The following is a 14,612-nucleotide window of genomic DNA, read 5'->3' as shown; positions in this document are numbered from 1 at the left end:
GTTACATAAAGTATTATTACTGTTATGCAGTGCGACATTGATACACCACTCTACAGAGACATCACTTCAGTGCATCACTTCTAATGTAAACACTACAGTCTTTGCCCAAAATTCTCTGATATTTTAGTATTTCATTCAATAATTTTCCTTGACCCAAGCTCTTGAATATCATACTCCAGCACAAATGTTACACCATAACCTCCTTGTGAATCTCACATAGACTCCAGTAAATACAAATATTAAAGTTCCTGTTTGAAAGGATGGGGTGGTTTTAACATCCAGTATATACGTTTATCAATTATTGAAGAGGCAGTGTTATTATTGTCAGACCTTCTGGTTCTCTACTTTATTCTTACATTGCAATGTAGTTGTTGTTCATTCAATGTCTTCTACTGCTCTGGCATGAATAATGTGCAAGTGCAATGGCATAAATAGCATGCATAAGGGCTGACTTTTTATGCATAGTGGTGAAGCCCGCAATACTGAAAATTGCACCACTCTTTGTAATCTATCCTTCAGCCAGCTTTCTATGCAATTGCAAATTTTATGTTTTGGGCCAATATTCCTCAATTTTATCATTAACTTTCTGGAGGTACTGTATCAAACACTTTAGAAAAGTCCAAGTAGAGGACATCCACTGCCAGTCCAGTGTTGAGATTCCTGCTCACCTCCTCATAAAAGGCAATTAAATTAGTTTGGCAAGATCTGTTGCACATAAAACCATGCTGGCACAAACTCATAGTATTATGATTTTTATTCTATTTGAATGTCTTATCCCATATTACCCTTTCCAAAAGCTTTCCTACCCCTGTGCCAGCACAGTACCTGTCACGGAGTGAATAAGGGAATATTGCTTGTGTGAAGCCACACCATAATCCCTGGCTTTGAGCAGGGATTTTCACCAACAGGATGATTATTATTCTTTATATTTTTAACTTATTCCAATATCCAGTTATAGGAAGGAAGGAAACAAAGGACAAATCAATAAAAGACTAATTGAGTTCTTTGATTACAAATGTTTATAGCAAATTACAGTTGAATACACACGTGGTGAATACTCTATACACATGCCCCATGGCACATACGTAACCTGCCTCCAACATGATCCAAGCACAATACAGGGGATGTGGGCAGCTGTCTGTGCTGAATAAATGTCAGTGCGCTGAACACCTGCATAAATATTTCAAGAACTAATGTAAAATTTCACGTTGCGTGAAGCTGTCATACATGTTTATCCTGGCGGACAAGATGGATATACGCTGCCACTGTGGGATTAGCATGTATCAGGAGCGAGAGGGATGTGATCATACAGCACAACGTGTTGCAGCTTTAACAAGCGCACAGCAGATACCTTATGAGATTGACAAATACACACGTGGGGGAATATCCTTCGTTTCCATGCTGAGAGCAAGACACCGTTGTTTACATTTATTAGATCACAGTGATGCCACTGAAAGTGAAGTCATCATTTACATTATTCCATATACAAACACAGGAAAGTGGGCCATAAAAGGGGTGGATGGCCATACTACTGAAGTAATGTGTTTAATAGCCCTTTAATATTCTATTTCTAGAAGATATAATCATGTTCACCAGTCTCTTCATTTTCAGGAAAATCTAACAACAAAGCTTTGCAACACATGTAGTAGTAAAGGAGCTGTTTCAGTCTTTCCACAGCTCATGTTCTGACTAGATCACTTGGGGCACCCCCCCATCCCCCCAGTGAATGTAATCACTTACTTGATACCCCTGACCGGTGCTTCTGTTAGCAGAAAACTGTACAGACCCGGGATTCACTTTACTGCCATGCGTTGGCACAATGATTTTGAAGAAGAGGATTGCTCGGTGGTGCTTGCGCAGCAGTACCCCAGGCTAGTGCAGTTTCCTGCAAACAGGAACACTGGGCCCAGGGTACCAGGTAAATGATTACAATCACCAGGCACCCCCTTCAATTTGACTATAAGTTAGAGCATCTAGAACTGCCAGAATAAGTAAAATCCACATAAAAAAAGGGTCATGCCCACTTTTTACCACTCCCTATGTAAACCATACCCAAGCAAGGATTTGAAATGGCTTTATGAATTGTGGTAACAGATCATCCTATTTTGTACCCGGGTAGAAAATCTACTTTACATCTCCTCTACTTCCACAATACACATATTTGTGTTTTTTAATTATTTCACTTTTTGTTCAGTAACTCTTTTTGCTTTTGTTTAGCAACCATGGAATGGCTTGAATGAGACACTGGAATATGAAAAAGAGAGGGGTCTGAATAGAAAGAGAAGTATTAAAAGGTAATTATACCAATAACATTGTAGCATATGCAGAGCAATAGTTTTCTGGCTGCCGGGGTTAGTGAACCCATTTGAAATCTGGAAATATGCAGAAGAAAAAGGCAAATAAACCCCCCCCCCCAAAAAAAAAAACAAACTATAAAACAATAAATAATGAAGACCAAATGAAAAGTTTAAAATTGCCTATTCTATAACATAATAAAAGTAAATTTAAAGATGAACCACCCATTTAACACTACACTACTTCTGTGACCTCTGGTTATGTCAATATACATATTTAGCCACTGCTCTTATCATGTTACAGATTTTGGATACATTCATGTCTCCCAGTTGTATTTTAATGTGCCCATTTTAAGCTTCTTATGCACCACTTAAATAAATTGTTTATATAGAGAAAACAGTAAAGCGCTAAGACAGTGTAAAAACAATTTTACAGCCAGTCTTTCCATACATGACTCCCCATACCTATCAATCTTAGTCTGACATGCCATTAATCATTTTCACATGTTGTACTTCTGCATTCACAATAATGTAAATGTCCCACAGGCAAAGATGCAGTCTCTTTATTCTGCGTAGGGATCTTATTAGGAAATACAGCATGAATGTTCTAAGGACCATAATGACAAAATGAAATTTGCCCTATCCTCTATGTTTATACCCTAAAGGCAGAGAACTACAGCACCAGTTACTATATCTTACTAGGCTAGGGTCTGTCAGATTAAGCCATTCAAAAGGCACCACACAAAATTACTATGACCTATACTCATAGCAACACGTTATCTGATAAAGCTGTAATGCAAAATTTATAATTTGTTAAGGGTAATGGATACTTAAATTTCTCCCAAAATTACAAATATGAATCTTTTCTATTTATAACTAGCTTACAAAAGGCACAGCATTCATTAATAAATATATATTTCAACTGAGGGATTGTTTGCCAGTCTACAGATCTATTTATGCTTCTGTCCCTAATTGATTTGTCACCAGAATTACTCCTGAGACATGCAAATACTAAAAGTAGTATATTTTAGAGGTGACAGTCCCTAAAAAACTAGCTTTTAGGTCTTGGGTTTTTCACAGAGTTTTTCTGGGATGGTTTTTAGTGGAAAAGAGTCAAACCACCATGAAGAACCGTAGCACATAATTAACAAGGACTGGCGTATTGTCTCTACAACAGCCTGTAATACCTACTTTACCTCATGCAAAAATTGCCTTACACATTGCTCTCACCATTGATAATACTGGGAAGTGATCCCACCAACTCAACATTTAGCCCTTGCTACTTCTCTCAACTGAAGCCATAGTTATGGCCATCTGTGCATGGAGTTAGAGAATGATTCAAATACAAAAAGTGCTGGATAATCTGGAGTATTGGGTCCAGGAATATCAAGTTTACTCATCTGGCTACTAAGAAAACTAACTTTCATTTAAATACAGATTCAGGACACATTTCTTGTGGCCAAGAGTGCAGCTTGATGTTATGGATTCAATGCATCCTTAAAATATGGGTAGCATGAAATGGCAAACTTGCATCGCAAAATCACTTTATTTAGGCAAAAAGGGTCAACTGTTAATTAGCCAGTGTTAAGCACAAGACTTGATAATGCAAAGCAAAATATCTGTTCCTCTCTCTGTCAGGCTGTTATTTCTCTTGAATAAGGAATAATTGGCCAAAATATGAATAACACCAATATAAGGCTGGCAGTGGATGCTGGCTTCAGTAGGACAGAGAATTATTGTATGTATTTAATTGGGTCCCACACAAGTTGGTTATCCCCTAGCTACACACAACAATGAGTCTTTAAGGGACTTTTAAAGATTTTGCTTTGCATTTGAAGATAAAATAAGAAAAGAAGGACAAAAACATCTTCACATACTGCAAAAGTAAAATTAGCTCAAGCTGGAATTTTAATGTCATTTATATAGCCACTTGAAATAAATGTATAAATAACAACTACTATGAAATCTGTGAAAAAACTTCTTGTGATGTAGAACAGGTTTAATGTGCATGAGTTTTTCTGCAGTGTGTATTAATGCCAAATGGAAGCATGCACCAGTTAGTACAGGGAGCTCTCCAAGCACAAGGCACAACTTACTCTCCATCATCAGACAGAACAGATCTTGGGCTGAATCTATAAGATCAAATCAACAATTAGATTTATCATGTTGAAGTCATGAAACAAAAAAAAAAGTGAAACAGGCAGCTCTACAGATTATTGCAATTAATATAAGTCTCTGTGTAAATATATGCATGCTGTCCTCCGTTTTAATGTCTAATAAATTCCGATGACTTGCCCATACAACAAGTTTCGGTATGGCTGCAGCTTGAGAGACTGACAGTAGTATAATGGCACTATAATGAAATGATAACTATTGAACATGTATATACGTTTCCAGTCTGTTATTCACACAAAAGTTGCAAAAAATTCTTATCTCCCATTATGCTGGATCACACACACTAGTCACCCACATCCAGCTTAACAGAGATTAGTGGATAGCCACAATACTCACATGTGCTATTCAGGCTTAGGCCACAATTACATGTGGTGTCCACTCTTATCCACAGCACTGTGCAGCTGCACTGACAGGCACAGCATCGGCCTAAGTGCAGTTACATGGTGCAGATATTGGTCTGAAAATGTATGTTTTTCATGTAACTGTGACCTAAAATATATATTTTTAAAACTGTCCTCAGATTCATTTAAAAATATGTTTACAAATGTAAAGCTGGCCATACATTATAAGATCTGTTTGTTGGGCCAGTTTGCCAAATGAGTGGATCTTTTCTCCTTAAGGTCAGCAATATCAATCTGACCCGATTGTTTAGCCCTAAGGCTAAACAACTGGATCACAACGATGGGGATAGCTAATGCTGTCCTCTATTTAATGGGAAAATCAAACCTGTCCTATCCACATCTGACTGATTTTAAGCCAGATATCAGGTAGGCCCGTAGAGGGCCCCATACAGAGGCAGATAAGCTGCTGAATTGGTCTGAAGGGGCAAAATCAACAGCTTAAATCTGCTCATGTACTGCTCTTGTACTGCAAGAACAGAAATGAGAAGCCAATAGAAAGAAGTAGTAGTAGTGAGATTTGGAAGAAAGGAAAAATAGATAAATAAGGTGAAAATGTGTATACACACAGCAAGTCATCTTTTTAAATCCACTGCAATATTACTGCTCGTCTATTTCAACCATTCTATACAAGGCTGAAGGTTTCTACTACTATCACGCTTAGCGGCGAGAAGACAGTAACAGATGACAAAAGGTTTTTTACTTTTTGAAATGTAATCCACTAGTAAATTCCTTTTCAGGGGGTAAATGCATATATTTTTATAGATTCGGAAATATCAACCTAGTCAGTGTACACAGATTTTTTTTTTTTTTATTCAAAATGTCATTTGGTATGATATAGAGGAAACCTTAATCACCATTATATATTTAGAAGCCATAAAAATGTGTAAAAGTCAAAAGATATTGAATAATTGTTTAGGACGATTGAAGTAACTCATGACATGCCCATGAATGAAATAATCTAACCTGAATAACTCATGGTCACATGTCTCAAGAGCGTCTTCTGCCTGGGTATCTAACCCTTTACCAGTGGGAATCCCATCACTAATGATCTCAGTGGAGGTTTGATCGCAAGTCACATCGGATCGTAATTCAACATGTCCCTCTGTTTCACATTGGCCGAGGAGCTTACAAGGAAGGTCAGAACTGCCGACTGCAAGTGCTTGGGTGCAATTATCTGACTTTATTTTGATCGATAGAGTGGAGCTAAGGAAGCAATTTTAAAGACAGATATTGTACATTTTTTAAGTCATTGTTAACAAATGCTGGAAGGTTTGTGCTCTGTTGGAGCAAACATTTGAAGACTTTATGCATGCTGGAGTCGCTTCATAACTGGCAGAATAACACTGAAAGCAATCTCTCACTCAAAGTGCATCCAAATTTAATAGAAGTCAGAGGGTGTGATATCTAGGACACAGATGTGAGCTCCTGGATCAGACTTCCTTGGCGAGTCTGTCTGAATGTAATCACAGGGAAATCTACAGTTTGCACAAGGGCCTTAAGCTAACAAAACAACATACTGTTCCATATGAAGCAGCTATTACATTTTAGACTTCTATCAACTGATTTTATGTATAGAAATCCTTATTTCTTTTGAACAAATGTATGCTTTATCCCCAGCCTTTACACCATAAACTACACCTTCAATAAATATTATATACCTCCTACTCAGTGACGTAAACGGAAATACAAGAGCATCCCAAAATGCGTTTGATACAAAGTAAAGCAGAAAGGATGCAATTTTAGCATATTACTTTAAAAAAATTATGAAATATTGTTTTAAATTATGTATTTATATCAATATTTTTCAATTATAATCTAACCTCGTTGATTTCTTTTCCTCAACTTTTTGCTGCAAAGAAAATGGAACTGGAAGGAAGTGGCCAAGACCTACACACGATGGTTTCTGGGTTACAGAGATTCTTCTGGTCATCATATCATCTTTTTCAGGGTTTGGTGCAGTTGTATTGTCCTCTGAGATGGTTGCATCTGGCTCTTGTACTTTTGTTATGGTTGGAGAGTTGTTGGCCAAAGTAGGAGGAGTTATTTTTAACTCAGTATTGGCCAAGTCAGTAGACAGTATCATTCTCCTAAAGAACATTTGTGGTGTTAAATTCTACCACTGCAATCATTTCCGCTTGAAGCACACCATGCTTATGTTAGCCAGATGTTACAAACAGTGTTTGATTACTTACCATTATAATAATATTGCTCAGAACTAACCCAGGAGGGACTACAGCCTGATATTTGTTACACATAAGCACATCTTATTGACTACATAAAATGGATAAATATACCAAATATTAAGCAACAAACCACACAAGCATGCACTTGACCATTATAAACATATATGGTACATATTGTAGTCATTGTTTTTGAGGATTAAAGTAAATGCTGCTCCCGGCCTACTCTAAAAATGGAAGCCCACTATATGCATGCTTTTAAAATATTCTAATTAAAATTTCAAGCTACACTCATTTTTAGAAATGGCTGAAATATCACTCCAATCAACGAAAAACAAAATCTTCCCAAAATAATTTATCATCACACCTCTCAAGACCATCCTGTTGCTGGCTGTCTAACTCTGTACACATGGGAGTCTCCACACTATTGGAGGCTTGCTTGCAAGTCGTATCTCCTAATTCACCATGTTCTTTTGTTTCTTTCTGGTCAAGGGGCTTAGAAGGAACATCAGAAATGTCGGCTGGAACAGCTTTGGATGCATTTTTGGACTTTTTGGTGCTTGATATGATGCAGCTAAGGACAAAATATCAGACTTTTACCAGTGTTTTGCAAGTACATTAAAAAGGCAAACTATTGCCTCTGCCTCATCTTTTACTTTTACCGTAGTAAAACACCATTTGAGCCCACTCTTTAACCACAAAAATAAAATGTAACTAGTTGGATGTGAAGTGATGACGCTAAGCTTAACTCCAGTGATATGAACTTCACCCAAGCCTGGGACAAAGCCATTTTTTAATGACACACTCAACTTAGTATGCAAGCTTGCTGGTGAGTGTTTAGGGGAGTATACACTTCCTCCCATCTGCATTTGTTACTCAGTGCTGAATAAAGTGACTGGAAAGGTAAGGAGTGGACTTTCCAAGCAAAAACAATGATTTAAGCAGTAGCACTGAGCAGCTATCAGAGCTATAATAAATTATGATATAACGAAATTAGATACAGGTTTTAGGCTCATTCCTGCTAAGTATGCTATAGTGGTTCTTTTATAAGAATACCTACACTGTGATGTTCATACACCAAGGAATTGAATAACACTAGAATGTTATGTAGATGTAAGGCTTCTATCCATGTACACAGTTACAGTATATTCTAACCTTGTTGGTTTCTTTTCCCCCTCTCTGCGCTGCAAAGAAAAAGGAACAGGAAGGAAGTGTCCAAGGCTGACGCAAGATGGCTTCTGGCTCACTGAGATTTTTCTTGTCATCATGTCATCTTTTTCTGGGTCTGGTGCAATTGTGTTATCCTCTGGGATAACAGAGTTTGGATCCTTTCCTGTGTTCAAGGCACCTTCTTTCATGTCATTTTTTACATCTTCAGCTTCTTTGGTGACTTTCAGAGACTTGCTCCCCAAAGTAGGGCTAGTTGCTTTTGAACTAGTATTTGCCAAGTCCGACAGCAGTAATTTTCTCCTACAGAACATTTGTTGATGTTATGTTCTATATTCTATTCAATGCAATAATCCCTGTTTAGTGCCCACACCATGCTTGTGATAGAAGCTTAAAAGTTTCCTTATTCAACACTCATCCCAAGTAATTAGTGTCAAAAACAAGGACAGCTTGCTCTGGCTCTCTCTATATAGACATGGCAACAACTTCATACTAGTATTTGCACATGGGAACACAACAACATAAAATATTAATTTCTTCCATAGATAAACAAATCCAGACATTTTAAATCATATAAACACACAAACATGCAAGTTAAAAAAAATCACTTTCTGACATATACACTTTTGTTACTTAGTGATCCATACAAAGAATGCTCAGAATAACCAGATTTATTTAATCCTAAGGATTAAAGTCACATGACTGTGGTATTATCAATGCTCATAATCACAAACTGTATTTTTACAGACAAAAAAACCCAAAACAAATAGCAGAGACTCATGCATCAACTTGATAAGTAGCTGTACGGACAAGGTAACAATAAACACTTAATGACACCAAAGCTCACAGTTGTGGGTTAACATCCAGAAAGAGTCCTTGTTTCTCTTCGAGTTCCAGCGAGTCAGACTTCTCTTCGTGTTGTTGGCTATGGAGTGCATATTGGTGGGACACAGGAGAGTCTCTGCTGGTTCTGGCGCATTTTTGGAATGTACCTGTTCTCCTTGCCATCATGTCATCTTGCTGTGTTTCTAGGAGCTGAATTTCACTTTCATTTTCAGGAGGAGCAGGTGAAACCAATCTCTCTGGTGTAAAAGATCTACCCAACAGGTTGACATTGTCAATTTATATTGGGAAAATAAACAGAAAAGCACAGCAGTATCAAGGGAAGAAATAAGTCAAGCTTATGTTTCCATGCCAATATTATGCCACTGCAGTGCAAAAATAAATGTGCCACTATGCAGTGACCCAGGGCTGGAGTCACAAACTTGTGGGACCTGAGAAAAGCAGGCTGGAAACACCAACCTGAGATCATGCAGCTATTGTTAAACTGCATATCCCAATGTAGTTGTACAGTGGGTAGGTTCTGGGTTGTTGCAGTGATGCTTAGGGCCAACATAAAAAATATTCTAAATACCCTCAAACTACCCATCAGACACAAGGGCAAAGAAATTGGATGATGTATGATTATAATGTGCATGTGGGTAGCTAGAAAAATAATCCATTTACCTTCATTTAACTAATGGATGTAACAAACCAATGAGAGCAGCAAAGTAACAGTAAGTTAGTTTGGAAAAAAAAAAAGACATCCACCAAGTTCAACTTTGTCTATATATAACCTGCTTAGGTGCTAGTGATATATTTTGTGAAATGCGGCACCTATGAGACTGCAGAACAGTCCTGTAGTGATTGGCAGGTGTTTATGGCAGAAATTGTTAAAATGAAACATTAACTACAGCCAGAGAGTACCATCACTTTCCAGCTACAATTCCATACAGAAATGGTTTTAGTTCTAAATAAAAAAAAAATCCTTTTAACATGCAAAGCTGCAGCTTGGCCAAGAGGAATTGTTCAGAAGCTCCAATTACTATCCCCCATTCAAAATGGAATAAATACATATTAGTTTGCCTTGAATTATGCGGGTTCATTTTCTAGGGCTGGTTTGATGGCAGGGCAAATAGACCATTGGCCCCCAGCATCACAGGTAGCCGTAGAGAAGAAACACCAAACTTACAAAGGTCATAATATACGATGCAACAGGTTTTAGATTTGCTGAGGGGTACAGATTGGACTTGAATCATGTATTCTTAGGATTGCAGCTTTCCTGCATCGCTAGGGGCAGCTAATGTCTAACACCACCCTAGTTGAAAGACAAAGTGGCTACCCCTAAAACACACACATATACAAGCATGTATATAATATACCGAATCAATATATATTATATAATTTATATATTAAGGCTGAATAGTATGCACAATGTGGATTTAGTATGTTCCCATTGAAAGGCCAGAGCTTTTAATATACCACGCACTAGCTTGAGTCTCTCTGTACTTTAGATCAATAATGTCACAACCAGAAAATCCAATCACTGTAAGTTTTGTGATGCACACCGCATGCTCTACAGTGAAAATCCAAGCATGAATTACCAAGTATAATTAATTACCATAATTCATACACCCTTTGAGGCCAGTACTTATCTGCACAGACTAAGTAGTTAAAGTGTTCTTACAAACATGCAGAAATCCTTGTTTACCTTGACTCATGTGGCAAGACTGGCCCTGTGCCAACATCCTCCTGGGGTTGGGAGCGCTGAGCAGAAGCTGAGGGAGATATGTGGCTGGCAGTTTCATCAGACGTAATGCTGCCCTTCATCTCTTCACTTTCCTGGCCAGATTCAGCCTTGGCTATACAAAGCCTATCCCACTTCTGCTGATCAATTTCAGTCACTGGGCCAAAGCGTACAAACTTCTGTTTGTTTCGAGCCCTTTTCTCTTGCAGAGACAATTTCCTCCTCCCAAAGTCATCATTTGTCGCTCTAGTCACATCAATCTTGGATGTTTGCTCTTGCTGGTCAGCCTGCCTGTCATTCAAGTGCTCACTTACCATTTTGAACAAGACAAAAACAAAGTAATTATTCAGTCATAGCTTGATGTAAGAAGACAAAATATGAATTGCTTCAATTCTGAAGATGGAAGTTTAAGTGAATGCACATCTACCATGAACCATATTCCACTATATATATGCAAGCCTTTAAACAGAGAAAACTAGCAGAATAATGGAATATATGGTCAAGACAGAAAAGGAGATAAGGAAAAAGAGAACACACCTATCTTCAGAAGACATTCGAAGCCTCTGCCAAGTTTCCATGTCGGCCTTTGTAATTGAAACCGCTGCAAAGGCCGATGGTTCCTTTGGCAGTGAAACTGAAGCTTTAGCTTTGCGTTTCGCCAGGTCGTCTTTCTGAATGTCGGGAACTTTTTCTTGCTCTGCTTCTGCATCCTCTTTATTGTCTGAGGGTATTGGAAATGTCTTTTCTTTGCAGACGTGTGATGGCTTTAATAACTGGGGGCCTTGGTACTCCCTGTTACAAAAAGTAGAGAAAGTCAACAGATAGTCCAATCATTCTCATGATATATAGATCCTTTAGTTAATTACTAGGTAGGATTATAGGAATTTTATATTAAGTAGCTATTTTAGTAAAATAGCTCAAGTTTATATAAAACTATAGCGGGATACTATATTAGGACACTGCATGTCCCGAATGGTAGCATGTAAATGCTGGAAGATATGTATACGAAGGACAATGGCTAAAGATAAATTAACCAGCTTAAAAGCTTTTATACATTTTAAGGATGCAATATTATAATAACAGTTTGAGTAGTTTTATACATAACAAATAAATTACATTTAAAAAACAACTCTACCCACCTGATATCTTGAGACATTTTTGGAGAAGCTGGAGTGGAAGTCTTAGAACTGTTCAGCTTTCTTGATGCTCTGTTTTTGTTTAAGTATGACCCCTGTATATACTGATTAAACTGCATTGGGCTTTTTGGTTGGTTCATCCTTGCACGCCTTGTGGCCAAGTCATCTCGCTGTATATCAGGTACTTTGCACTCTTCTTCTTCTTCGGAATCAGAGCCCATCCCTTCATATGACTTCAGGAAGGTGTTCTCTTTTCGCAGCACAATGTCTGGAGCGCCATCAATGTCTTCAGCAAATTGACTTGGACTAACATATTTATAGAGATATTCAGCGGACACAAAAGCACGCAGTGTTGTGTATAACAACCCCAAACATGCTTTCTGCATGCGGATTGTTAGCGATTAGTCAAGACGGTTGCAAGTTTAAACACTTATTAAGAGCACTAAATAAGTATTAAAATGCTTTATCATCAAAATATGAAATGAGTGGACAAACTTACGTGTCAGTTTTCCTGAGTGTCCAGACCAGTAAGAGACCACAGTAAAACAAGTGGACACTGCAGTCTTTTTCTACATCATTGGGGTCAACATTAGTAGAGTGTTATTAAAATACCTTCTATTTCAGTCATGGATATAACCCCTAACGCTAGCTATGGGAGGTATACCTGGACCCCCTCTGGCGAGTATGGCTTAATTAGGCCAAAGGATGGCTATGACACATGGCTTTGTGATATTTTGATGTCCATTAAGGCCCCATCCCATTGATTTATATCTGTGGAACAAGTTACAAGAACTGACTATATCATATACGGTTTATATCAATGGACTAAACTCACCCAAGGCATTCACCACAACTGCCACAGTTTCTTACTTAATACGGGAACCGATCTTGATCTGTCACATTACAGGCAACTTCCCGTGCCCCCAACCACTGGTTAAGAAGCCCTGAGGCTGTGCAGAATGCATGCATATAAACAGCTCAATACACTACTCCACACTCCATTCCCTAAGGCCTGTAACTCTGCCCTGGTAGACTTAGAACACTGCTCCTTTACAGACAAGCATGTACCAATTTAATTTAAGCCGTGCCAAGACAAATGTGAATAATATACTTAACAGTGACAGTCCTACTATAAACCTGGTTTGCCGGAATTCGTTGCACTAATTTTTCCCATTATAAGGACATAACCACTTTGATGTTGGTATAATTGTATTGTCACTATAGAGTAAATACAATAAATACAGGTATATGAGCTGGCAGTTACTGCTGCATCATAAAATATCACAGTATCTTCTAGGAAAGTCTGGCCACATTCTCCAGTGAGTACCAAGGATTACTGTAATAAATCTTACCCCCAACACTTTTCAAAGCAGCACAGAATGTTATAGATGAACGTTTTTCATTTGGGGATGGAATTAAACCAAAAAGCTCCAAATCATGCAAGTCCCATACAGTTAATGGCTGATGCTCAAACAGACATACTTTCTGTAAATTGGTTATATCATATTTCTGGCTTGAGACACTGGGGTTATAGCACAGACCAGTGGGAAGGGCTACAAGTAGTCATTTAATGTAAACAAATGCACTCCACACACTAATCCCAGCAAACCCACAGGCTTTTGCATTTGGAAGTGGCTGACCTGCTGTAGCGCTTTGTTGCGGGCAAGACCTTGATACCCGCTTTCTGAAGGTGCTTGCGCTTTCTCACTTCCTCTGCATCTTTTGGAATGTCATCATTAGCAGATGATTGTCCCATGACACCCCCTTCACTTTCACCAACTCTCTCACTCCTATTTTCTGCTCCAAGGCAAGGTTCTTTTAAGGCAATCATCTGCTTGGTCCCTTCTCCTTCACACTGCAACTCGTTTTGTTCTTCTTTAATGACTGGACTTTGTTTGGGACTATTGGGTGTGCAATACACAATACACAACAAGTTTACTTTTAAATAGCAAAAATTATTATGTAGCCTTAAGAATAATAGACTCAGATCCATATTTAAAATCTAACACTTCTCAGTGAACAGTGTATATCACATCCACAAGTATGTAATAGCTTTCTGTGGAATAAAGGACAGTTTAGGACAAGTAGTGTTTTTTTTATGGAAACTTGGCAAATAAATATACAAAGTACAAATTTGATGATTTCCTATAGGCCAAAGTGTAAAAGAACACTATTCATAATTTAAAGAGACATGCACACTAATTTGCTTGTCTATCATGGTGTCCCTCCCCTGCCCTCACGGCTTACTGTTAACATTGCCCACCAAAACCATGCACCTCATTCCCTGTGAAAACCAACCACCATGTTGCCCCATATGCCACTTGTCAAAACCATCCACCCAGGAACAGAAATAGGGGAGGGGAATGGAATAACAGATTGTGCCCTGGAAGAAAATTGAGGTGGCCTGCAGTATCTCTGCTTCATCAGTGACTTCTAATACATTTATAAATTACAGTAGGAGGTACATTATCCACTATACAGTGGAGGAAATAATTATTTGACCCCTCACTGATTTTGTAAGTTTGTCCAATGACAAAGAAATGAAAAGTCTCAGAACAGTATCATTTCAATGGTAGGTTTATTTTAACAGTGGCAGATAGCACATCAAAAGGAAAATCGAAAAAATAACTTTAAATAAAAGATAGCAACTGATTTGCATTTCATTGAGTGAAATAAGTTTTTGAACCCCTACC

The 14,612-nt window shown here is 38.1% G+C and overlaps 1 protein-coding gene across 9 annotated transcripts in view; it reads right to left on the bottom strand.

Moving 5' to 3' along the window:
• limch1 (LIM and calponin homology domains 1) overlaps positions 1 to 14,612 on the bottom strand; it is a 155,760-nt gene that overhangs the window by 23,421 nt on the left and 117,727 nt on the right. For 7 of the 9 annotated variants that reach the window (XM_004911217.4, XM_004911218.4, XM_004911220.4 and 4 more), the window contains 10 exons: positions 13,560 to 13,820; positions 11,923 to 12,225; positions 11,321 to 11,575; positions 10,748 to 11,092; positions 9,065 to 9,313; positions 8,206 to 8,520; positions 7,418 to 7,624; positions 6,691 to 6,957; positions 5,834 to 6,073; positions 4,391 to 4,426 (listed from right to left, as the gene is read on the bottom strand). In XM_004911217.4, the coding sequence (XP_004911274.2) occupies positions 4,391 to 4,426; positions 5,834 to 6,073; positions 6,691 to 6,957; positions 7,418 to 7,624; positions 8,206 to 8,520; positions 9,065 to 9,313; positions 10,748 to 11,092; positions 11,321 to 11,575; positions 11,923 to 12,225; positions 13,560 to 13,820 (2,478 nt within the window). The remainder of the gene's footprint in view (positions 1 to 4,390; positions 4,427 to 5,833; positions 6,074 to 6,690; positions 6,958 to 7,417; positions 7,625 to 8,205; positions 8,521 to 9,064; positions 9,314 to 10,747; positions 11,093 to 11,320; positions 11,576 to 11,922; positions 12,226 to 13,559; positions 13,821 to 14,612) is intronic. The other 2 variants (XM_031895385.1, XM_012955699.3) reach the window with 2 other exon arrangements.

This window comes from Xenopus tropicalis, chromosome 1 (genome assembly GCF_000004195.4).
Source record: "Xenopus tropicalis strain Nigerian chromosome 1, UCB_Xtro_10.0, whole genome shotgun sequence".
Classification (NCBI taxonomy): domain Eukaryota; kingdom Metazoa; phylum Chordata; class Amphibia; order Anura; family Pipidae; genus Xenopus; species Xenopus tropicalis.
Note: the sequence above shows the minus strand (reverse complement) of the source record. Positions and strands in the feature narration are given on the sequence as shown.